This window comes from Oryctolagus cuniculus, chromosome 9, assembly GCF_964237555.1.
Source record: "Oryctolagus cuniculus chromosome 9, mOryCun1.1, whole genome shotgun sequence".
NCBI lineage: Eukaryota > Metazoa > Chordata > Mammalia > Lagomorpha > Leporidae > Oryctolagus > Oryctolagus cuniculus.
In genome coordinates, this window is record NC_091440.1 from 101,782,624 (window position 1) to 101,808,038 (window position 25,415).

The 25,415-nt window shown below is 48.3% G+C and overlaps 1 protein-coding gene across 5 annotated transcripts in view; it reads right to left on the bottom strand.

Annotated features, from left to right (window-relative positions):
- Positions 1-8,927: 8,927 nt before the first annotated feature.
- LOC100125981 (solute carrier family 2, facilitated glucose transporter member 3-like) overlaps positions 8,928-25,415 on the bottom strand; it is a 95,684-nt gene continuing 79,196 nt past the window's right edge. For 4 of the 5 annotated variants that reach the window (XM_008259789.4, XM_008259790.4, XM_051850142.2 and 1 more), the window contains exons 3-11: positions 20,508-20,600; positions 19,549-19,706; positions 17,476-17,716; positions 17,011-17,173; positions 16,675-16,862; positions 13,210-13,314; positions 12,759-12,860; positions 12,135-12,338; positions 8,928-11,338 (exon numbers count right to left, since the gene is read on the bottom strand). In XM_008259789.4, the coding sequence (XP_008258011.2) occupies positions 11,123-11,338; positions 12,135-12,338; positions 12,759-12,860; positions 13,210-13,314; positions 16,675-16,862; positions 17,011-17,173; positions 17,476-17,716; positions 19,549-19,706; positions 20,508-20,600 (1,470 nt within the window). In that variant the 3' untranslated portion in view covers positions 8,928-11,122. Of the gene's footprint in view, positions 11,339-12,134; positions 12,339-12,758; positions 12,861-13,209; positions 13,315-16,674; positions 16,863-17,010; positions 17,174-17,475; positions 17,717-19,548; positions 19,707-20,507; positions 20,601-22,311; positions 22,497-25,415 lie in introns of those variants that run through there. The other variant, XM_002712761.5, reaches the window with a different exon arrangement.

The window sequence follows — 25,415 nt, forward strand, 5'->3', positions numbered from 1 at the left end:
TAAGATTTATTTATTTCGGCTGGCGCCGTGGCTCAATAGGCTAATCCTCCGCCTTTCGGCGCCGGCACACCGGGTTCTAGTCTTGGTTGCCCCTCTTCCAGGCCAGCTCTCTGCTGTGGCCCGGGAGTGCAGTGGAGATTGGCCCAAGTCCTTGGGCCCTGCACCTGCATGGGAGACCAGGAGAAGCACCTGGCTCCTGGCTTCGGATCAGTGTGGTGCGCAGGCCACAGTGCGCCAGCCGCGGCAGCCATTGGAGGGTGAACCAACGGCAAAAAGGAAGACCTTTCTCTCTGTCTCTCTCTCTCTCACTGTCCACTCTGCCTGTCAAAAAAAAAAAAAAAAAGATCTATTTATTTGAAAGGCAGAGTTGCAGAGAGAGAGGGGAAGAGAGAGAGAGAGAGAGAGAGAGAGAGAGAGAGAGGGAAAGAGAGCCTTCCATCCACTGGTTCACTCTCCAGATGACTGCAACAGCTGGGGCTAGGCCAGGCTGAAGCCAGGAGAGTCTCCCACATGCGTGCAGGTGCCCAAGTACTTGGGCCATCTTCTACTGCTTTCTCAGGCGCATTAGCAGGGAGCTGGATAGGAAGCAGAGCAGCCGTGACTCAAACAAGCGGCTGTATGGGATGCTGACACTGCAGGCGGAGGCCTCACCTTCTATGCCACAGTGCCAGCCACAGCTCTTTCTCTCTTATGGCCAAATTGCATGGACATACCACATGTTGCCTACTCCTTCATTAGTGCTTGGATACACCAGTTGTTTCCAATTTGGAGTTGTGAATTAGGCAACTATGAATATTTGTGTTGACATTTTTCATTTTCCTTGGATATTATATCTAGGAGTGGAACTGTTGAGTCATAAAGTCTGTATCTTACTTACTTTGCTTTGTTTATTCACATAGGCACATCTTTTTTTTTTTTTTTTAAGATTATTTATTTATTTATTTGAGAGGTAGAGTTACCTCAGAGAGAGAGAGACAGACAGAAAGGTCTTTCATCTGTTGGTTCATGCCCCAAACAGCTGCAATGGCCAGAGCTGAGCCAATCTGAAGCCAGGAGCCAGAAGCTTCTTCCCGGTTTCCCACACGGGTGCAGGGGCCCAAGGACTTGGGCCGTCTTTTACTGCTTTCCCAGGCCACAGCAGAGAGCTGGTGCGGACATGAACTGGTGCCCATATGAGATACTGGTGGGTGCCACAGGTGGAGACTTGGCCTACAGCGCTGGCCCCCTAGACGTATCCTTTTCAAAGTACCTCTCCTGTGAGACTTACAAATGGCTCACAGATAAGGAAGCATAAATAGCTCCTAATGAAACAAAACAGTCCCTCTTACAGTAAAAACACAACCTTAAAGTACAAGAGCATCCTTCCATTTGAACTGGAGAAAGATTAAAAATTTGATAACATTTTGGTAAAAAGCACATACTACAAACTGGCACCCTCATCCCTACCTGGCTCCTTCATGGAAGTCCGATCATTGAGCACCTGATCTGCAGGTGAAGGCGCCAGTTCTGGCTTGGGTAGTGATTACTTGGGAAACCTGTCACCTACTGGGCCTCAATTTCCTCCTGTACACACACACACAAAGTAGACTTGTATTTTAAGCTGTCCCAATTCAGAGGATTCAGCTCAATCGATTAAGTCACAAAGCTTAGTGCAGTCCAGGAAGGGCGCCTGAGTTCACTTACCTGCATTTGAAGGTTTGCTGGGTCCCAGGCGTGAGCGACAGACAGTGACGGGTCTCTGCAGCAAAGTTGGTTCCTGCGTGGCCGAGGGTGGCTGCCGCCTTTTGCAGGGTCTGAATTGTGCTACCCAGTCAGTGAGGCCTTCCATGAAGGAGGAAGGTAGATGTTTCGTGGGACTAGTGGCTTGACTGATGCAATACATTTCTTCCCAGGTGATTTTTGGCGCCATTTTTTGAGTATCCACAGCTCAAAAGTTTCTCCGTGGTGACAGAGGGGAATGTGGGGGCACCCAGAGCCTTATGGCTCAGGCCATGTCATCATCTTGTTGCTCTGACACTCTTGGCTGGGGTCTTCTCTCTACGTTTCCTGCCTCACTTTTCCCAGCCCTGGGCAAAGGAACCACAGCCTGACGTCAACTGGGATCAACTGTAACTCTGGCCAAAATTCTGCAACAGGGACCGGCGCTGTGGTGTAGTGGGTAAAGCTGCCACCTGCAGTGCTGACATCGCATATGGGTGCCGATTCAAGTCCCGGATCCTCCACTTCCAATCCAGCTCTCTGCTATGGCCTGGGAAGGCCGTAGAAGATGGCCTAGGTGTTTGGGCCCCTGTACCCGTGTGGGAGACCCAGAGGAACCTCCTGGCTCCTGGCTTCGGATCTGCGCAGCTCTGGCCGTCTTGGCCATTTGGGGAGTGAGCCAGTGGATGGAAGACCTCTCTCTCTCTCTCTCTCTCTCTCTGCCTCTCTCTGTATAACTCTGACTTTCAAATAAATAAATAAATCTTTTTTTTTTTTTAATTTGACAGGCAGAGTTAGACAGTGAGAGGGAGAGACAGAGAGAAAGGTCTTCCTTTTTTCCGTTGGTTCACCCCCAAAATGGTCGCTATGGCCGGCGTGCTGTGCCAATCCGAAGCCAGGAGCCAGGTGCTTCCTCCTGGTCTCCCACGCAGGTACAGGGCCCAAGTACCTGGGCCATCCTCCACTGCACTCCCGGGCCACAGCAGAGAGCTGGACTGGAAGAGGAGCAGCCGGGACTAGAACCCGGCGCCCATATGGGATGCCAGCGCCGCAGGCGCAGGATTAACCAAGTGAGCCACAGTGCCGGCCCCAGTATATAAATCTTTAAAAAAAAATTCTGCAACAAACACTTTTGGTCCCACAAACAAAACAAAGCAGCACATTTCGGCATGAGCTTTTATCTAAAGGCCGCAGCCTTGGCAGGTGTGGAAGGGCGAAATCCCCACAGGACCTGTGCTCCGTCCAGCTGCCCAGCACTTACTGTGCAGTTAGCAATTTACCGTTGTCAGCTCCAAATTCACCCTGCAGTGTCTGCCTTTTAATGGCTGGACTGCCTTTATGTATTTCTTTTTTTAGAGCATTGAGCACAGTGATGTTTCAGTGGTTGGTACTGGGAGAATATTGCGAGCAAGGCGGAGTCTCCCGCTGGCTCTGTGGCTACACTGTAGGTCAGCAGTGTAGATGAGCGCATTCAAAATGCCCTCTCTGTAACTCTGCCTTTTAAATACATAAACATTAAGAAAAAAAAAAAAAGGTAAAAAACCTCAGTAGAATATCCTGGGGCTGGGGACAACCATCCAAGAAAGGACAGACTTGTAAGGGAGCTGGGAGTGCCCTGCCCAGAGCTCACTTTCCACTGCACACCGCTAAGCAGGCCTCCCACCTGCCTGGTGGCCAGCAGCTCTCTGACTTGCTTTCAGAGCTGTTTCTGGGGACTGCACACAGCTGTACCCTGGACAGACCACCACATTCCTCTGCTGGTCAGTGGATTGCACCTCTACCTTCTTCAGGATCATCTAAACTCGTTTTGTGGAGATAGAGGCAGCTTCTCTCCAACTTTGCCCTTCCTTGGATAATCACTCTCAGCCCCAGGATACTGAGTTGGTTTTTTTGTTTTTTTTTTTAAGTTTTATTTAAAGGGCCAGTGTTATGGCTTAACCTGTTAAGCCACTGCCTGAAGCACTAGCATCCCATATGGATGCTGGTTCAAGTCCTGGCTGCTCCATTTCCAATCCACCTCCCTGTTAATTTCCCTATATCTGCTTCTCTCTCTATCTTAACCCTACTATTCAAGTAGGTAAATCTTAAAAAACAAGTTTATTGATTTGAAAGGCAGAGTTAGAGAGAGGGAGAGACAGAGAGGTCTCCAATCCATTGGTTTACTGCCCCATGGCTGCAAAGGCTGGGGCGGGCCCAAGCCAAAGCCAGAAGCCAGGAGCTTCTTCCAGATCTCCCATGTGGATGGCAGGGGCCCAGGCACATTAGCAGGAAGCTGAATCAGAAGTAGAGAAGCTGGGACTTGAACTGACACCCATATGGGAAGCTGGCAACACAGGCGGCAACTTTACCCGCTACACCACAATGCTGGCCCGAGTTCTTATAACTTTTTGGTACCTTTGACTAATCTTCATGTTCTTTACAATAAACTTCCCCAGTTTAAATGAATGTGTGGTTTCTGTCTTCTAATAGGGCCCAGGCAGTTACACTTAATAAGTGTCAATTACTTCAGGCAATGTTCTAGGCATGAATAAGGCAGACAAGGTACTTGCATTTATGGAGTTTATGTTCTACAGAGACATTAACTATGGCCTGACAAGATAGACCCACACCTTGTAGGTAGGTTGACTAACTTACAGGCAGGACGGTTCTGAGAATGGATGAAAGCAGTTTACTAAAAACTATACCAGGGCGAATGGCCACCTGGTTCACTGGGCGTGGTAAAGGAACTTGCATATCATTTGGTGGGTTAAAATGTTACTGAAGGGGAGCCAGCACCGTGGCTCACTTGGTTAATCCTCTGCCTGCGGTGCCAGCATCCTATATGGACACTGGGTTCTAGTCCCGCTTGCTCTTCTTCCAGTCCAGCTCTCTGCTGTGGCCCAGGAGGACAGTGGAAGATGGCCCTGGGCACTTGCACCTACATGGGAGACCAGGAAGTAGCACTTGGCTCCTGGCTTCGGATCGGCGTATTTGGGAAGTGAACCAATGGAAGGAAGACCTTTCTGTCTGTCTATACCTGTCAAATTAAAAAAAAAAAAAATGTTACTGAAGGGGCTAGTGTTGTGGCATGGTGGGTAAGGTTGCCATCTGCAGTGCTGGCATCCCATATGGACGCAGATTTGAGGCCTGGCTGCTCCACTTCCGATCCAAGTCTCTGCTATGGCCTAGGAAAGCAGTAGAAGATGGCCCAAGTGCTTAGGCCCCTGCACCTGTGTGGGAAACCCAGAAGAAGCTCCTGGCTTCGGATTGGCTCAGCTCCAGCTGTTATGGCCATTTGTGAAGTGAACCAGCAGATGGAAGACATCTCTCTCTCTCTGCCTCTCTGTAACTCTGCCTTTCAAATAAACAAATCTAAAAAAAAAAAAAAAAAAGGTTATTGAATGGAACCAGAATGGTGGTACAGCGGGTTAGGCTGTTGCCTGTGATGCTGGTATCCCATGTAGATGCCAGTTTGAGTCCTGGCTGCACCACCTGCTCCCTCCTTATATGCCTGGGAAGGTAGCAGAAGATGGCCCCAGTGCTTTGGCTCCTGCAACCTACATGGGAAATCCAGATGGAATTCATGGCTCCTGGCTTCAACCTGGCCAAGCCCTGGCTGTTGCAGCTATTTGGGGCATGAACCAGGGGATGGCAGATTCTCTCTGTAACTCTGTCTTTGAAGAAAAAATGTTACGGAAGACATGAGACAGAGGAGTGACATCTGTTTCTAAAGATCACTTTGGTCATGTGGAGAATAAAGTATATGAAAGCACAAGTGTAAAAGAGAGCTCATGCAATGAACAGTTATAGAATAAGTGATGTGGGGCCTGGCGCTTTGGTGCAGTAGGTTAATCCTCTGCCTGCGGTGCCGGCATTCCATATGGCCCATATGCCGCCATCCCATATGGGCCAGTTCTCATCCCATATGAGGTGCCGGCTGCTCCTCTTCCCATCCAGCTCTCTGCTGTGGCCTGGGAAAGCAGTAGAAGCTGGCCCAAGTCCTTGGGCCCCTGCACCCACATGAGAGACCTGGAAGAAGCTCCTGGCTCCTGATCGGCCCAGCTCCAGCCGTTTCGGCCATTTAGGGAGTGAACCAACGGAAGGAAGATCTTTCTTTTGTGTGTGTGTGTGCGTGTGTTAAAATGGTTATTTGGCCGGCACCGCGGCTCACTAGGCTAATCCTCCGCCTAGTGGCGCCGGCACACCGGGTTCTAGTCCTGGTTGGGGCGCTGGATTCTGTCCCGGTTGCCCCTCTTCCAGGCCAGCTCTCTGCTGTGGCCAGGGAGTGCAGTGGAGAATGGCCCAGGTGCTTGGGCCCTGCACCCATGGGAGACCAGGAAAAGCACCTGGCTCCTGGCTCCTGCCACCGGATCAGCGCGGTGTGCTGGCCGCAGCGCGCTGGCCACGGCGGCCATTGGAGGGTGAACCAATGGCAAAGGAAGACCTTTCTCTCTGTCTCTCTCTCTCACTGTCCACTCTGCCTGTCAGAAAAAAAAAAAAAAAAAAAAAAGTTTATTAATCACTGGGAACCAAAACCATGACACATCACGTTTTAAGGTTGCCTTTTTCTCCCGTGAAAAAAGTCTTTTTTGTTGTTTGTTTTTTTTTTCAACTTTTATTTAATAAATTTCCAAAGTACAACTTTTGGATTATAGAAGACCTTTCTATCTCTTCCTCTCACTGTCTGTAACTCTACCTCTCAAATAAATAAATTCTTTAAAAAAAAATAAATGATGTGTTCACTGAGGCTCTTTTGGGACACACAGGGGGTGTTTATCTTTTCATTCCCTCTGAAATACACAGGGCTGGGCCAGTGTTGTGGCACAGCATGTGAGCCGTCGCCTGTGATGCTGGTATCCCATACGAGCTCCAGTTCCAAGTCCTAGCTGCTCCACTTTCAGAACGGCTGTCTGCTAATTCTCTGGGGAGGGCGGCAGAAGATGGCCAGGCTCCTGGCTTTGGCTTGGCCCAGCCCAGGCCGTTGCAGCCATTTAGGGAGTGAACCAGCAGATGGAAGATCACTAACTATATTTAAAGTTAACAAATAAACTTTTTTAAAAGAAAAAGATTTTATTTATTTGAAAGACAGAGTTACAGAGAGAGACAGAGGTCTTCCATCCACTGGTTCACTCCCCAGATGGCTGCAACAGCTGGAGTTGTGCCGATCCAAAGCCAGGAGCCAGGAGCTTCTTCCAGGTCTCCCACATGGGTGCAGGGGCCCAAGGACTTGAGCCATCTTTTATTGCTATCCCAGGCCATAGCAGAGAGCTGGATCGGAAGTGAAGCAGCAGGGACGTGAATCGGTGCCCATATGGGATGCTGGCACTTCAGGCCAGGGCTTTAACCTGCTGCACCAAAGCGCCGGCCCCAATAAAGAAATCTTCAAAAATCAAACAAATAAAACACACAGGACCACAGTGTGAGGCATGTCTTGTAAATAAGGCCTAATAGAGCTCACACATGGACTAAGGAGGAAATAGGCCACCGCTCTGAACAGTCGAAGGTGTAGGAATTTAATGAGCGAATGCACTAGTTAGTGGGTTAAGTGGTACAAATAGGAAATAAACAAATGGTTAAGTCCAAGTCATACACTGGTGGGATCTTGCCCTGGGGGGGGGGGGGGAGGGGGGTTTATATGACCCACTAGGGGGTTTAAGCTCTTTCTGCAGTTGAGTTGGGAGCTATTGATGGGTTTTTAAGTAGGCCTATGATGGCCATCATATAACTCCCATGACAAATGTAGGATGAATTTCAGAATGACTGGAGAAGTAAGGAAGTAGAAAAGAATATGAGAAAAACAGAAAACAGTTAATTCTCTCCGGGGAAAGAAAGCAACACAATTTAGTTAGTATGAAAAGTCACAATGAAGTTTTTCACTTATACTCCATAATATGTAAGTATTACTATTTTTGCATGTGTGAGACACTTAACTTGTTCAGTCATGACAGGTACTGAGTAGTCAAGCCAGGATTTATTTATTTTCATTTCATTTTTAAAAAAATATTTATTTATTTGAAAGTCAGTTAACACAGAGTTGAGGTAGAAAGAGAGGTCTTCCACCTGCTGGTTCACTCCCCAATTAGCCACAACGGCTGGAAGCCAGAAGCCTGGAGCTTCCTCTGGGTTTTCCCATACAGGGGCAGGGGCCCAAGGACTTGGGCCATCTTCTACTGCCTTCCCAGGCCATAGTAGAGAGCTGGATTGGAAGTGGAGCAGCTGGGGTTTGAACTGGTGCTCACATGGATGCCGGCATTGCAGGCGCCCTAGCTTTACCTGCCAAGCCACAGTGCCAACTCCTTTCATTTCATTTGAAAAGTAGAGAGGACAGAGGCAGACAGAGAAATCTTCCATCTGCTGGTTCCTTCCACAAATGCTCATAATAGCGAGGGTTGGGTCGGTCAAAACCAGGACTCAGAAACTCAATTCAGGTCTCTCACATAGGTGGAAGACTCAAGTCCTTGGGCATCATCTGCTGCCTTCCCAGCTGTATAGCAGGAAGCTAGATCAGAAGTGGAGGCACAGGGCTGGCACTGTGGCATAGTGGCTAAAACCATCACATATGGGCAGCAGTTCGAGTCCCCGCTGCTCTGCTTCTTATCCAGCTCCCTGCTAATGTGGCTGGGAAAGTGGAGGAGGATGGCCCAAGTCTTTGGGAGACCTGGAGGAAGCTCCTGGTTCCTGGCTTCTACTAGGCCCAGCCCAGGTCAATTGCAGCCATTTGGGGAGTGAACCAGCAGATGGAAGATCCCTGTCTCCCTCTCTTGCTCAGTAACTCTGCTCTCAAAGAAATCTAAAAAAGGTAAAGTTATAGAAAGTGAGAGACAGAGAAAGGTCTTCCTTCCGTTCGTTCACTCCCCAAATGGCTGCTACAACCAGCGCTGCACCAATCTGAAGCCAGGAGCCAGGTGCTTCTTCCTGGTCTCCCATGCAGGTGCAGGGGCCCAAGCACTTGGGCCATCTTCCACTGCCCCCCTGGGCCACAGCAGAGAGCTGGACTGGAAGAGGAGCAAGCGGGACTAGAACCCGGTGCCCATATGGGATGCTGGCGCCGCAGGCGGAGGATTAACCAAGTGAGCCATGACACTGGTCCTGAAAAAAGTTCAGTGGAGGTGAATTTGAACAGACACTCCAGCATGGCTCCCATGCAGTGTCATAACCACTGTGCCCAATACCCATCTCAACCCAGGATTTAAAGCTGACTGTTGTTACAAGGACAAGGAAGGGGGGAAACAATGAGTCTATGTAATATGTACTTTCAGAATTTTTATTTCAAAACAACCACAGTAACATTAATAGAAAATTCATATGGAAATATGCACAACCTGGTCACTGAGATGTGGGGAAAACATTCCACCTTGCATTACTGCCAACCACCTGTCTGAAGAGCCAGAGACAGAGGTGCAGGAGGGGGAAAGCCACCCTTCCCGCAAAGCCCCATCTTGCAGTCAAGGCAGATTCCATCCAAAGGCTCAACGACCACAGGGAATGATGAGAACTGAAATACTGTGCTCGGCTAGGGTTTTGCTAGGGGTCTGAGATGTGTAAGCACCAAAGAGGGAAAGGGAGATGAAGCAACCATTGAGAAGGGAAGAGAGGGTGTCTTCAGGGTCCAATCTGTATAGAAGCCCTGGGAAACTAGGCCGACTATGGCGTGCACAGGACCTGTGGCAGGAGCAAGTCCCTCAGCTCTCACCCTCTCGGCCGTTCACTCATTTGTTTCTTATCCCTGTCAATGGGTGCCTCCCTCTCCCTATAATCAGGGTCCCCACCCAAACGCCCTGATCTCACACTCCTGCTGCCGGAATCTGGAGTGAGGCGGAGCCCTCGACCCTCCACCTCAAGATTTAGGAAGTTCTCCGTCCCCTTCTCCAACAGGAAAAGGTAGCCAGATGAGCCAGAATTCTAAAGTTCTGGATGCAAATTCCACCCAGCAGAGGCAGTGTTTTTTACATGTCTAGTATATTCTATCCAAAAAGAGACTATGGGAACAAAGGAAACAAATCATCAATAAACTACTTCTACCCCGAGCAAAGTGACAGTGCACATACATTCATACTCTCAAGTGTGGGCTACACTGCACCTTCACTCATACTATTTCAGATGTGGCCTACGTGAAGACTCAAGTCCCCCAGGTGTACCTTGACATGGAACAGACAGACAAGCATGCCATGACCCTAAACAACACACTTACACTGGGTAATAATCGTTCAGGAAAATTCCTCTCCCAGAGCTGAGGTTGCAAAATCTACATTGGCTATCAACATTCTCCTCTGAATTCCTTTAAAGCTACAGGTTGAAACAAAATAAAAACCAACACCTAGAATCTCTTAAAGAACAAAATAATGGAGAAATACTGAACCTCTACCAAGAACTACTTTAGTTTTCTCATTTGGAAGGCTCTCTCCCAGTGAGGTGGTGGGATGGCCATAGACACGGGGGTCCACTATGAGGGGAAGGAGTTATTTGGCCCAGTGAGGAGTGGGGATTTCTATAATCACCTTCCCTTCTCCGGATCCACCCAAAATTAGAACCTATCAACCGCCATTAACTACAGTGCCCATCTTAGTAACAACACTAAATTTCAAGTAATGCTATATATAAACTATAATATTAAAGATAAAAGTTCAAAAGGAAATCAGTAGCTTGTTTAGACAGGCACATAACCTTTCTCAAAAATAAAACTTGGCGTTTCCTTTACGCATCAAGGACAGAAATTGTTAAGAGGCAACTCACAAGCCTCAGGCACCACATCGTCTACCCAAGAAAGAATGATGTTTCTCCCTGAAATTCTTCCCTTCCTTGTTGTACCTGGACCTCTCCAGAGTCAAGTCTACAACCTCTCTTCAAATGCCTCCCTCTAACCTGAATTTCCTTATGTTTGCATTCTTTGGTAAAATTACTTCACACTTAAAAAAATAAATATTTATGCAATAAAACCAGAAGATAAAATAAATAAAACTCAAGTTACTTTGCTGTGTCGAGCTGCATGGAAGTGAGGAAGGTGTTCTCGTCTAGTCCCCGCCCTCGGCCCTCCACACCCTCCTCTGTCTGCTTTCTGCTAAGTCTGAGGTTGGGGGAACTGCACCCCTACTCTTACTCCCCTATAAGCCCTGGTGAGACAGTATTAAGTATTAGAACCTAAGGGAGGGAGACCTGGAAGAGTTGTCACACACCAAGCAGCCAACCCCTCCTGAAATGAAGGGAGGTTCCCTTGGTCTCTCCTAAAGAGAAGAGAATGTCCAAGAAATGAAACATTTAAAAAGCCATTGGAGATCCAACTACTCCCTGCATTGGGTCATCTGAGTGCCTATGGGGTGTGTGGGATGAAAAAAGAATCAAATAGCAGCATTCAGAAGCAGTCCTGGGTTCATCCTGATGAGGTCTCTCCTCCGCTCAGGGAGAGGTTGCTTTTCCGTGTTGGGAGGGAGGTGGAAGGAGGCGCAACTTAGACATGGGTGGTGGTCTCAATGGGCTGGATGCTGTTCATCTCCATCGTGGGACCCTTCCCCAATTTATTGGCCTCTGCAGCCTGCCCTTCAAAGGCCCGTGTGATATCCTCAAAAGTCCTGCCTCGGGTCTCAGGAACTTTGAAGAAGGTGAAGATAAAGAAGGCGATGAGGAAGACGGCAAAGATGACGAAAACGTAGGCTCCTAGATAGTACTAGAGGGAGAAAACAAGAAAGGAGAGTTGATACAGACTCCAGCAGGTGCCAAGCTCAAACCTGCTTCCCATTTACATTTCCAACAGGCTTCCAGCCTGAACCCATCCTCACTGATTGAAGAGTGAGGCTTCTTCCGAGATTCACCTGTGACTCCATTGCTAACTTCCCAGTTACTCTGTAATGCTCCTTGTGCCATCTGTTTCCTGCTTCTAAACGCCTACTGAGTAGTTCAGGACTTTGGATTAGTGTATTTTTAACACTAACAATAATAAATGTAATTTATGTATGTATTTAACAAATCTATTTTATGGGTTTCTGAAGACTCACGGGAATAGGAATTGCATTCTAGATGTCCACTGTCAAGCAGCTTTATGTAACAAATCAGTTCTTGGTCAGTTTAAAACTGAATATACCTGACTTGCTAATATCCTAAGTTTAGTGAGTCTTGAGGTCACTAAGCCATTATTAATGCCAATTCAAATTATAGATTTACATTATTGGTCTGGAATCCTGAGGCTTTTCTGCATCCTGATGCCTTTCTGCGTCGAGGCAAACCATTCCTTCATGATCTGACTAGTGGTCCCTTCTTTTAAAAGTTTCCAGCTTGTCCTCCCTCCCCACCACTTCCAGACTTTTGTTTTGCATGTTTTTGAAAATGAGGTGAAGCCTGGCTTAAAGCTTGATAGCTAGATCCTTCATGGAGTCAGTAACTCTTATTATTGTATGTCTTGTCTTAGACGTTCTGGCCTAGGTGGGCTGGTTTTCAGAAGCTGAGTTGGGTTCTCATTTACTTACGGCAGCTGAGGGGAAGAGCAGTCCAACCAAAAAGTTGGAGGTCCAGTTGGAACAACCAGCCACTGCCATGGCAGCTGGGCGCGGTCCCTGGCTAAAGAGTTCAGCCACGATAAACCAGGGGATGGGGCCTGGTCCGATTTCAAAGAAGGCCACGTAGATCAAGATGGCGGCAATACAGACTAGGCTCATTGTGTCATATTTATCCTGTAAGAGGGAGAACAGAGGAAAGTTAGTTGAAGATGGCACGAGCCTGGGACCCCACTGTCCAGATGTGAGCACTTGAGGGCACAGTGAGCCCTTCCGCCCTGTGGCATGATGCACTTGCTGGACTTGGGGGTCTTTGCATGTTAACTATGTGATCTCACATGTTATTTTGCACTGAGACTGTGTCATCTGTAAAGTGGGATCGCTTTAACAACTGATGCAGTTAATGTATTTCATAAGCTACAGTGTTACGTACATGTAAGGATCTTAACAAGTTACCTATCTCTTAAAATTCTGGGTTACCTCGCTTCTCTTAAATTTGACGTTATCAGTGATCTCCACTTTCAACAACCCAACCCACACCGTGTCCCAGAGTCTCTCCCGCTTCCCTGCCCCTGCCTTCACTCCAAAAGCACTCACCTTCAACAACAAAGACACGGTCATGAGCACGGAACACAGAGCCATGCCCCCCAGGCCGATCAGATGCAGAGTTCTCCTGCCAGCCCTTTCCACCAGAAACACCTAAAAAGAACAGCACTTCTGTATTTTTTTCCTGAAAACACAATGAGCTACTTGCAATCTGCCTTACCAACAGCATGAACCTTATTCAAGTCATACCTCCCCGCCTCCAATTCCAAGTTTAAAGCATCCTATAAAGTCCTCCTATACTTCCCCCTTTCCCTTCCATTCCATATTTACTTGAAGAGTGAAAGCTATGTATACACCTATCATTCAGTTTATTCTTTTTCCCAATAAACAATTAACCAAAAGGGTGTAGTGGTAGGGAGGTTGATGCAATCCATCTTAAAACATTTGGAGCAAGAATTCCTCTCTTCTTTTCCCCCAAAAGAAATCAAACCATCCAACTTACAGAAACGATAGTGAAGATAGTATTAACAACCCCAGCGCCGATGGTGGCATAGATGGGCTCCTTAACACCTGCATCCTTGAAGATCCCCGTAGAGTAATAGAACACCTAACAGGAAACAAAAGAGGCATATTTGACCCCTCTGTGTGCGCCAGTTAAACAGAACTCTCGACATAGAAACTAAAGGTTTCCCTCCTAGGATTGATCACCTTGTCTTTTCTCGAATTCTTCTCATGTCTAATAACTCAGTTCCATTTTTTTCTGACTGCTTATCCCCACTGCCCCTTTTACTCTTCCTTATGCCTACTTTATTAATTTACACACAGGTTCAAGTCCTTCTACGTGCTTTTCTGATGGATCTCTTCCACCAACTCTCAATAATGTCTCAATTTGATAGAAACTGAATAACCTTAGCCTGCTCAGTTCTTGTCTATTTTTCATTTCCTCCCTCCCTCTCTTTCTTTTTCGAGGCAGAGAGACACAAGAGACAGAGACAGACATCAGAAAACATTATCTAGATCACCCAGGCTCTGTTCAGGAGTTTATTGTGTCACCCAGAGTTATGTCTTTTTAGATATATTTCTCAGTCTTTATGAATAATACATTAGACTTTACCTTCTCAAGAGATAACTCTTCAAATCCCTAGTGCCTAAGATGGAAACTACGCTATGCTTGTATTTTCTAAAATAAAATTACAGTTGTACTTTTTAAAACTGAGACAGTGTTATCCTCATTGTAGCTAGTTAAGACTGCTAAAATCCAATAATATTTTATGACCACACAAGGTCTGTGGGTATAGACATTTCAACAGTTAAAACCAGCAGTGAATAAATATTCCAATTATCTTCCTCATAGAACATGTGTACGGGTCAGTGTTCAGCTCAGCCACTCAGAGTGCTTAGGCTCAAGTTGTGCCTGCGTTTCTGTCCAGCTTGCTGCTAGTGTGCACTCTGGGAGGCAGCAGATGACGGCCCAGGTATTTAAGTCCCCTGCTGCCCACACGGGAGATCTGGATGAAGGTCCCACCCAGTCCCTGGCTTCAGCCTGGCCCAGCCTTAGCTGATACAGCCATCCATTTGGCTATATCCATTCTCTTTGCCTTTCAAATTAAACAAGTTGTATATTCAAAACCTAACAGCGCCAGTGCCGCGGCTCAATAGGCGAATCCTCCGGCTGCGGCGCCGGCACATCGGGTTCTAGTCCCGGTTGGGGCACCGGATTCTGTCCTGGTTGCCCCTCTTCCAGGCCAGCTCTCTGCTGTGGCCCGGGAGTGCAGTGGAGGATGGCCCAAGTGTTTGGGCCCTGCACCCGCATGGGAGACCAGGAAGAAGCACCTGGTTCCTGGCTTCGGATCAGCGTGGTGCGCCGGCCGCAGCAGCCATTGGAGGGTGAACCAACGGCAAAAAGGAAGACCTTTCTCTCTGTCTCTCTCTCACTATCCACTCTGCCTGTCAAAACAAAACAAACAAACAAACAAAAACACCTAACAGGGGCTGGTGCTGTGGCACAGTGGATTAACGCCCTGGCCTGAAGCTCTGGCATCCTATATGGGCACCAGTTAGAGAGCCGGCTGCTCCACTTTCGATCCAGCTCTCTGCTATGGCCTGGGAAAGCAGTAGAAGATGGCCCAAGTCCTTGAGCCCCTGCACCTGCGTGGGAGACCCAGAAGAAGTTCCTGGCTCCTGACTTTGGATCGGCCCAGCTCCAGCCGATATGGTCAGTTGGGGAGTGAACCAGCAGATGGAAGACCTTTCTCTCTCTGCCTCTCCTCTGTGTAACTCTAATAAATAAATAAATAAAAACAAACAAACCCAAAACCTAACATATATATGCTCATTTAAAGCAAACGTCCTATCTAGTGCCGAACTAGGTAAGCTAATGCCTATGTCATCTCACTGGAAGCAGTTTACAAAGTATAAACTATCAAGGAAATCTGAAAACATTGCTCAAAGGTGGGTAGAAAGGCGATTTCAAGCCCACTTTGTGTCAGGTTTTTTTTTTTTTAAAGAAATTTATTTGGGCCAGGCTGAAACCAGAAGCCTGGAACTCTGCCCAGGTCTCCCATGTGGGGGACAGGGGCCCAGGTACTTGGGCCATCTGCTGCTGCTTTCCCCAGGCAGCTCGACTGGAAACAGAACAGCCAGGACTGGAACTGGCACTCCTAGATGGGATGCTGACATTGCAAGGGGTGGGCTGTCCTGCTGTGCCACAATGCTGGTCCCCAGATTTACATTTTACAGATAACTTCTAGGCCCCTTACATGTGATACAGACTCCTGGCCTAGAATCCCAGTGCCTGTGGCTTTGGGTTAGGATGTACACATGGCAAAATCTGCTCACTGACTAAATTGGGAGCCATCTTAGTCCAACAATAACGAATTATTTTGAAGTCGGTCCTGGAGGGTGCTCCTCTCATTTGCAGTGTTTTTCTTATCTGCTTTGTAAGACCAGGACTGGGTGAGGCCTGTAAAAACCCGGGTGGCACACTGGGTGCACTGCTTATCAAATAATTAAAATAAATCTTTCTTAAAAACAAAAACAAAACTCTGCTCCTTCAGACACAAGCGTCCTTCCAGTGTGCTAAGCAGGAGAAAAGGCCAAAAACCAACAGATTAATTTGAGCAACAAGTGCTTTTCTTTTAAAAGATGATTTCATGACATTGACTAAAGGCTGACAGAAAACTGCAGGGCACAAGCCAGTAAAGAGGTCGAGTAGGGCAGCCTTCATATCCAAGTGTCTTATCCCTAGGCGGATAAGAACCACAGCAATACCCTCTCTTCTCACAACCCACACTGAAAAGCAGGAAGCTGTTACTGAATGAGAATGAGAGGGCTGCATGCCCAATCTTAGTTTCCATTTTGCCTCCCACTTTTTCACTCACTCTAATTGATCACTAAATGTCTTCGAGGGTCTTACATTGATTATGGACTATAAAGTCCTGGGGGAAAAGCTAAGATGTATATATAAATTCTCAGATCTACTTAGGCTGGATGGCCTACATTATCAGATGCCATCACGTAAGGCAGCTGAAAGTTAAAGAGGAGAGCAATCTAAAAAATGAGTGACAAAAAGAGAATGAGTGATGCCTATCTATTAAAAAAGTCATCTGGGAGAGTACAAATGTTAACCGTTGTCTCAAGACTACAGATGACTTAAATTTCTCATTTTACATACTCTGCCATTTTCCACATGCAAAATGTGTACCACAGAAATAAGACAAAATCTAATCGAAACTTGGATGATCCACGTTTTCTACGTGGCCCTGCTACACGGCGAGCATTGTGAAGGTAGACTGTAAGCGAGGCCTTCAAAATGTTTGGAAAATGGAATTAGAAGCTCCAGGTTCATTCTCAGGGCAAAACCATTTTGGAACCCCAACCCCATTCCTAATCCACATTTTCACGACTCCCCAGGAAAGAGGGCGAACGACAGGCCGCAGGAGGGCCTCTGCCAGCCGAGAGCACTCACAGCATTGATGCCCGAGAGCTGCTGCGAGAGCTGCAACACGATGGAGATGATGATGGGCTGCCGGTAGCTGGGGGCCCTGAAGAGCTCCAGCACCGTGACTTGCTTCTCCTGGGCCATCCTGGCACTCTCCTCCTTCATCTCCTGGATGTCCTGGGCCACGTCCTGGGTGCCCCACAGCCGCTGCAGGACTGCAGATGAGGACAAGGAGAAGGGTCAGTAAGTACAGTCTGCTGGCCCCCACCACTTCTTCCTCTACATCAGATGAAGAGGAGCCACAGGAGATGAGAAGACCTGTTAACCCTAAGATTCCGATAGCGAGGTGCCCGAGGTACTCACTCTGCTTGGCCTCGTCCTCTTCCTTCTTGTTAATGAGCAAGAATCGAGGACTCTCAGGGCAAAACGGAAGGGCGGCACTTTGAAGAATGGCTGGGATGATGGTGAAGCCCAACAGCACCGGCCAGAGCACTTCAGACCCCAAGATGATTTCCAGACCAAAGATCTAGAAAGCAGACAGAGGTAATGCATAAACCTTATACCTGATAGGTCACAAATTCACTTAAGAAAAAGTTCGGAAAATCATTCTCTTCCCACACAAACACACCGGTTCTGTTTCCCTTTCTCTATCCTGCTGGTTTTTTTTTTTTTTTAAGCTTGTATAGTCTGTGAACTACAATAAATATCGGAAAACTACATACAAATATAATTCAACGTATGCCGAACACTCTGGAGTGCTTTACTATATGACGTCATTTCGAGAACCGTGAAACCACTGCTCATTAAGTGTCAAAAGTTCGAGCGCACCTGAGCCACCAGAATCCCGATGACGATGCCCAGCTGGTTGAGTGTGCCAAAGGCCCCTCGCAGAGCAGTGGGCGAGATCTCTCCAATGTACATGGGCACAAAGCCTGTGCAGAGTCCGCAGAAGACGCCGATAACCAAGCGGCCCAGGATCAGCATTTCCACCGACTCGGATATTTTACAGAACCCCATGAGGCAGCCGCCGATCACAGCCAATAGGTTGACAATGAGCATTGAATTGCGCCTGTGGGGTTAAGCAAAGACAAAATGAGATGAACAAGGGGAGAGCGTCCAAAGCTCTCCTCATTTCTCATTATCCTGCTCTTCTCCGGGCCCCTGTGGGGACCTTTGCTTTAAAATTTTCCTTTTTGGGGGCTGGTGTTGTGGCAGTGTGGGTAAAGCCAGCACCTGGGATAATGGCACCCCGTGAGTGCCGGTTCGAATCCCAGCTCCCTGCTAATGTGCCTGGGAACGCAGCAGAATATATGGTAAGTACTTGGGTCCCTGCAGGCCCTGTGGGAGGAGCTTTTCCCAGGCTGCTATTATAGCAGGGTAGTTAAGCTGCAGCTTGCTACACCAGCAGCCCATGGAGTCTCGGCTGCTTCACCACAATCTCGCTCCCAGCGCTTGGGAAGGCAGTGGATAGCCAAGTGTTTGGGTCCCTGCCACCCACGTGGGAGACCAGAAACTCCTGGTTGCTGGCTTTGGTCTATCCCAACCCTGGCTGTTGCAGCCATTTTGAGAGTGAACAAGTGGATAGAGATCTCTCTTTCAAATTAACAAATCTTTACATTTTTTATTGCAATAACCTGAATCAATAGTTCTTATGCCTTTTCATGCAAAAAACTCCAGCAGAGAACTTAAGGTTCTTTCTACAAGTTCCAGCTGTAGCAACCACTTTAGGCCAATAGTTCTCAAAGTGGTCCCCAGATGAACAACACCTGCTAGAAATGTGCAGGAATCAAGAGTTTGCCAACCTCACCCAGATTCACTCAATGATCAGGTCTGATTCTGGGGGACACAGCTCAGTAAAGTGTTCTGCAACGCCCTCCTGGGAATCTGATCCAAGTTCAAGTGAGAACCATGCTCTGGGCAGATCTGTACAGCTGGAGCAGGAATGCACCGGAGAACATTTCTTGAACAGTGCTGATCTTCTGCAGCTATTTTTACTGTTACTTCATACAGCGTAGTTGCTTAGATAGCACCACCACTATAATGGTGATTATTTCAGACAAACATCGTTCTACATCGCAGAAAATTATATCCAAAATGTAGTCACTGTCAGCTCTCCTCTCGGCTAAATGGTAGTGATGGCATTAACAGTTAAAATCGATAAACAGCATAAAGTGATAAGCCACAGTATTTCTGTGACAAATATGAGATACAGCCATTGACACAGCTGGCAGAAATAAAAGATGGCCACCAAAACACTGCCACAGGCACAAGGAAGAACCAGCACCACGTTCTTCAGTCACAATTCTCAACCTCAGTAGCCCACTGGAATTTCCTAGGGAGCTCGGAAAAGTCGACACGTGGCTCCGACCTCCAGAGATGCTCATTTAGTTGACTTGGGTGTGGCCTGGCACTGGGGCTTTGAGAAAGTTCTATTCTTTCTTGGGTGAGGAGGGAGGGTTGCAAACTTATTTGACCATTATTCACATTTGTCACAGATCAAGGATCACAAAAATTTTCTCCTATCCATCAGTGAAAACACTTGCACAAAATCCCCAATTAGTTTAGAAACAATTTCTGACCTTTTAAAGAAAGAACGTTTTATATGGAGCAAACTCCACAGTTGACTTCTCCAGAAAAATCACTGTGAACTAGCCTATGATGGAGTGCAGAGCCCAGTGACCCACATGGCCCATCTCTTGAGAGGCCATGCGGGGTGGTAGAGCTACAAGCAAGGACTGTTACATTCAGGGCCAGCTGGACGAGGTTTCTTGTGATTAGAATTTGAGATGTTCTCATTCAAATGCATCACTCCTGCCATGCCCTAGGTTTTCCACACTTGTCCTCAAGGAAACTGGTAGAACCTGCTCCCTGTCCCGTTAGTCGTTAGTCGCTGGCCAATACCTGCCAAAGCGGTTGAAGAGTCCAACAGAAAACGAGCCAATCATGCCCCCAACAGAGAAGATGGCCACAGACAAGGACCAAAGGTTCGTGAGCAGCAGCCTGCTGGGGGGCTCATCCAGCTTCTCATCCAACGTGTAGTTGAGGAAGTCCCTTATGATCTGGAAAACAATTGTTGATGGGAGGACAGAATGTTACAGCTGTATGTAAAGAGACAAATCTTTAAAAAGGATAGCATTATGACTACGTTATGGGCAGAGAATCGTAGCAATGAACACATGGAGTGGAATAAAACAGGTCACTGGCTGGGAAAATCCTAAAACATCCCAATAGGTGGCAGCACTGACGTTCACTGTTGACCCCAGACTTCTAAGCGCCCCCACCCTTCCTAGTAAGGAACTCCTAAGGGATAACAGTGGGAGTATTCACGATTCAGTGAGAGGGGGGTAGGAGGAAAAACCGGCAGGGGCCAGGCTAGTCAATGAAGTGTTTTTGCTTTGATTAAATGACTTATCCAGGCTTCCCTAGCAATATATTAGTTTCTCTTAAAATTTTGAATTCTTGAAACTCTACTTAAAATACAAGGACCGGCTGGCGTTGCGGCTCACTAGACTAATCCTCTGCCTGCAGCACTGGCATCCCGGGTTCTAGTCCCGGTTGGGGCGCCGGATTCTGTCCCGGTTGCTCCTCTTCCGGTCCAGCTCTCTGCTGTGGCCCGGGAAGGCAATGGAGGATGGCCCAAGTGCTTGGGCCCTGCACCCGCATGGAAGACCAGGAGGAAGCACCTGGCTCCTGGCTTCGGATCGGTGCAGCAAGCCAGCCGTAGTGGCCATTTGGGGGGTGAACCAACAGAAGGAAGACTGTCTCTCACTGTCTAACTCTGTCAAAAAAAAAAAAAAAAAAAAAAGTACAAGGACCAACATTCCTATTCCAAATCCTAAGCCTCTTTGCCTGGTACTCACCATCTCGGGAGCATTGATAACTCCAGTGTTGTAGCCGAACTGGAAAGAGCCGATGGCGGCCACCGAGGTGGCAAAGATCAGGTATGGGGTGACCTGGAGGAAGAGGACAGGGGGAGCAGAGAAAGCCCTTAAAACCTCTGGTTGATGACTGCCTCTTATTAATTTTGGAGCTGTATTAGGAAAACATGACCTATGAGGACAAAAGCCTTGAGGTATAGGTAATGACTGAGCTTATCTGCAGTTGTACAGATAGAAAGCGTGACATTATCTTGGGGAAAGTAGTAAGAAAATTTGGGAAGGAATGTTAAGAGAAACTGGGTTAGCCTGCTTGGAAGCACTCCGGAGGAAAAAAAAAAAAAAAAAAAAAACCTGCACCAGGTCTGCGCAAATACAGAATTGTGCACACAAGAACTAGGAATTGGGGCCAGTGTGGCCTCAGTGACTCCACCTCCAATCCAGCTCACTGTTAATGTGCCTGGGAAAAGTGGCGAAAAGATGGCCCAAGTGCTTGGGCCCTTGCCATCCTCGTGGGAGACCTGGATGGAGTTCCTGGTTCCTGGCTTCAGCCTGGCCTGGCCCAGTGCTGGCTGTTACAGCCATCTGGGGAGTGAAACAGTTGATGGACGACCTCTTTATAATTCTGCCTTTCAAAAATGTTTTAAAAAGTCCTGTTGGACATAGGTCAAGTTAAAAAAAAAATTCTAAGACTTGACCATTTTGCTAACAGCTGGGTGCACTACCCTGCACAGAAGAGGGGTACAGGGGGCCGGCCGTGCCTTCTCCACAGGCCTGCTCCGGGTGTCTGCTCCCCGCACCCCCGGCCGCCGGGAGTCCTCCCGTGGACCATGCTGTAGTGCAGGCCCTCACCCAGCAGGGGGCGAACGCCGGCTCGTTTCCCACCCCAATCCTGGGAGACGTTTCTTAGTGGGGGGGTAAGCAGCGAGTCATCTCATCTTGCCAGGAATTTAAATAATTTCCACCTTGGGGCACCTTATATTTTAGGCCCGAGGCCACCCTCCAGGGTGTCACCCCACCCCGCCCCCTCCCTCCAGCCTTTCCTGACTTTAAACTCATTTCCCCTCAGGCCACAGCAGGAGCCTCTCGCTGGGGAAGCTGACCTTGTCTGGGACCAGCCAGCACCCCCCGCCCCACCACCAAGCCCGAGTACCCCCGAGGCCCTACCAGTCCAAAGCCCTTTTGGGAAAAGTCCTTTTCCTTTTAGTACAGCATCTCCTTCCCCCTCTCATCATCCACACGCTACCACTCAGGGCCTTCTGAGTCACTTCCCCCCCGCCTCTCGCCCCCATCCCGTCTCTTATTCCAGTAAATTTTATTGCAGTGAGAAATGCCTTTCCTCCTACAAACATCGCTTGCACGACCTACGGTAATACATCGACGCTTCCACGTCGATTGCACTCACAATCGTAACCACAGTAAGGACTATCGGGATCCCCTCTCAGGATCCTGGGGGCCCCAGACGCGGACCGGAGCCCCCAGCTGGACCCCGGGGAGCTCCCCCACGCCGGCTCCCTCCGAGACCCACACCTGTAACCCACACGAGCCGGCCGCTGCGCCGCCGAGCACCCAGCGACTCATCGCCACGAGACACACACACGACTCCCGTGACCTGCCCGTGCCAGCGAGGTCGCCAGCACCGGGATGACACGGTCAGCCGGGCTGATGCGGCGGAGCCCCGGCCCCGCAGGCTGCAGCGGCCCTGGGATGGCGGGGATGACTTGGGAGAAAACACAGCACGGCCATCCCCAGGACCCTGCGGCGCCCCCCGCCACGGGCTCGTCCTTACCTTCGTAGTCCCCATGGCCCGAACTCGGGGCTTCTGCCGATCTTTTCGGGGAGCCGCGGGCGTGGGATCCCGGAGGCGCGTCTTCCAGCCCACGCAACCTTCAGCCGGTCCTTCTCGGCGACAAGTTTCTCCTCAGCCCGGCACGGAGCAGCCAAAGCCCTCTGCCTCAGCCTGACAGCATCCTCGGCGCGGGCCCCGAGCCTGCCCATTTATAATCTCCGCAGAGGGCGGAGCCCGGCCGGCGACAACGCCCCCCAGCCCCACCTCCCACCCGCCCCCGCCCGATCTCGTGACCTTTCCGAATTTCGTGACCTCTGTTATCAGAACTCCAGAGCCCCTCCCCGCCCCTCGGCCCCGCCCTTGCGGGGAGCAGCTCCCCTCCCCGCTATTAAACCACATCCTGCCACTCTCTCCACTCTGGTTTTTTTTTCTTTCCTTTTTTTTTTTTTTTTTTTTTGGCTCATCCCTATTCCTTCCCTCTTTTGAGGGCGACAGCCTCTTCGTTTCACAGACAAAATGCTACCAGAAAAGCCTCGAGGGAGGGCAAATACACTATTTTCTTCTTCTGTTTTTGCTCTGAGCTGCTCCAGATTGAGCTGATGTACAGAGATGAGTATAATCTGTCTATATAAGGCGAGGTTGAATGGGTGCAAATGATCAGATCGGCAGCAGGAATAATTCATAGCCCTATGAACTCATCAACTGCTTTTTGGCTGTAAGCTAGGTCTGCTATGTTGAAGAGAGAAAAGCATGGCTTACGTGGGGAAGGAAAAAAAATCAGACCCGGGAAAAACTGGGCCATGTTTTGGCTCCACTTGGCCTCTCACCATCATCTCCCTAGGATGAAGGCAACCTGAATTTCTGGAAACCAGAGCAGCTTCTAGAAGGGCAGCAGGAAGGGGATATCTGTGGGACACAGTCCACACTTCTTAACCTGGCACTCTCCATACCACCGGATTCGCAATCTGGCGCCTCTGGTCTCTGGCTTCTAGCATCCACAAATGCACCGACTATCAAATTCAATCCGACAGATGTTTGCACATCAAGCACTCTCCCGCAGCTCTGCCAGGGAACAGGACAAAAAAGTTCTGGCCCCAAGGAATCTGTGGTGTTTCTGGCCTTCCATTTAAAACAAAACAAAAACAAAACAAAAATCCCCCAAAGCGACAATGGCAACAACTGAAAGGATTACTAACATCCTGTTAGTTATGGACTGCTAAGTTCTTGAAAGAAAAGTATGAGATAAGTATCTGATTACTAAGCTATACAAGAAAATTGGACAAGATTAATAGGGAGAAAAATCAGGAAAATGAAGGGTGATGGAGGGCGAGGAGAGGGGCTCCAGTGTGCCGCAAACAAAGCAAAGCAATTTAGTTCCTGGTTAAACAGTTGTGTAAGAGAGAGATGCTATCAGGGCTCTGCTGGAGGGGGAACCCAGTGGCCAAATGCCTAATGCCTATTAATTGGTAGCCAAGCAACGGCCTGCAGGCAGGGCTGGAATGGGGCGGGAAAAGCTCAGTAAACAGGTCGAGGTCCCACGGATGGGGAGCTGTAGGAAGTGCATCTTCCTTTAGGGCTTTTGTGGACGGCCTGGAATTCTAGTGGACACTGCTGGACCTGACACCAACCAGGTCCTGTTTTCTCTATTCCTTCAATGAGGATGTCTTCTGAACCCGATCTTAGCTAAAGGGACTGAGGATGAGTGACACGGGACGGGACGTCCAAGTCACACTCTCCTCTCTCCCCCAACTCAGCCCTGCCTTCTAGGGAACTCTCCTCCCCCCAGAGGCCCCTTTACTCCCACAAGAACTGAATTTAGCAGCTAAAGGAGATTCTCCTCTCCCTTAGGGCAGCCTTGACTTTTTCTAGTAGCCACATTAACATTTTTAAAACAAACAAGAGGAATAATACTCATTTAACTTTCTATCTGCAAAACACAGGGTGCTGGTGCTATCATTTTATTATGCACTCAGTGTAAAAGTATTAATAAGATAGTTTGCCTATTGTTTGAAATCTTACAAACCCAGTGTACCTTTTATTTTTACAAGGTACATTTGATATGTAGTCCTACCAAAATAACAAAGTTGTATGTAACAAAAATATTTTAAGTTGTTTTCATTTAAATTTTTAAAGATTTTATCTATTTATTTAAAAGGCAGAATGACAGAGAGAGAGAGAGAGAGAGAGACAGAATCTTCCATCTGTTGGTTCGCCCTAGCAATGGCTGGGACCGGGCCAAAACAATGCCAGATGTCCAGAATTCCATCCAGGTCTCCCACAAGGGTGCAGGAACTGAAGTACTTGGGCTGCCTTCCCAGGCGCATTTTCAGGGAGCTGGATTGGAAGCAGAACAGTCAGGACTCACACCAGGGCTCTGATATGGATATGGAATGCCAGTGTCTCAAGCAACAGCTTAACCTGCTGTGCCACAAAGGCAGCCCCATTGGTTCAATTTTAAAATTTAAGCTAATTGGGACCAGTGCTGTGGCGAAGCAGGTTAAAGGCCTGGCCTGAAGCACAGGCATCCCATATGGCTGCTTCTCTTCCGATCCAGCTCTCTGCTGTGGCTGGGAAAGCAGTGGAAGATGGCCCAAGTGCTTGGGCCTCTACACCCACGTGGGAGACGCAGAAAAGGCTCCTGGCTCCTGGCTTCGGATTGGCTCAGCTCTGGCTGTTGTGGCCATCTGGGGAGTGGACCAGCGGATGGAAGACCTCTTTCTCTGTCTCTACCTCTCTGTAACTTTCAAATAAATAAAATAAATCTTTAAAAAAATTTTAAACTAATTAAAATAAACAGTTCAGTTCTTCAACTGCATGAGCCACATATAGGGGTATAAGAGCTACATGAGGCTCATGGCTGAACTTTGCATTTCTGGGAAGAAAATTATGATGTGCTCTTTTCCTCCAGACTAGTTTTTTAATTTTTTTTTTTAAGAATTGCTTGTCTCACAGTGTCCTTGTTTTTCCCCCCATTTAATGTGGAAGGCAAAAAGACAGTGAGAGATACCCAATGCCCACAACAGCCATGGGTGGGCCAAGCCAAAGCCAGGATCAAGGAACGCAGTTCATGTCTCCCGCGTAGCCGAGAGGACCCAAGTACTTGA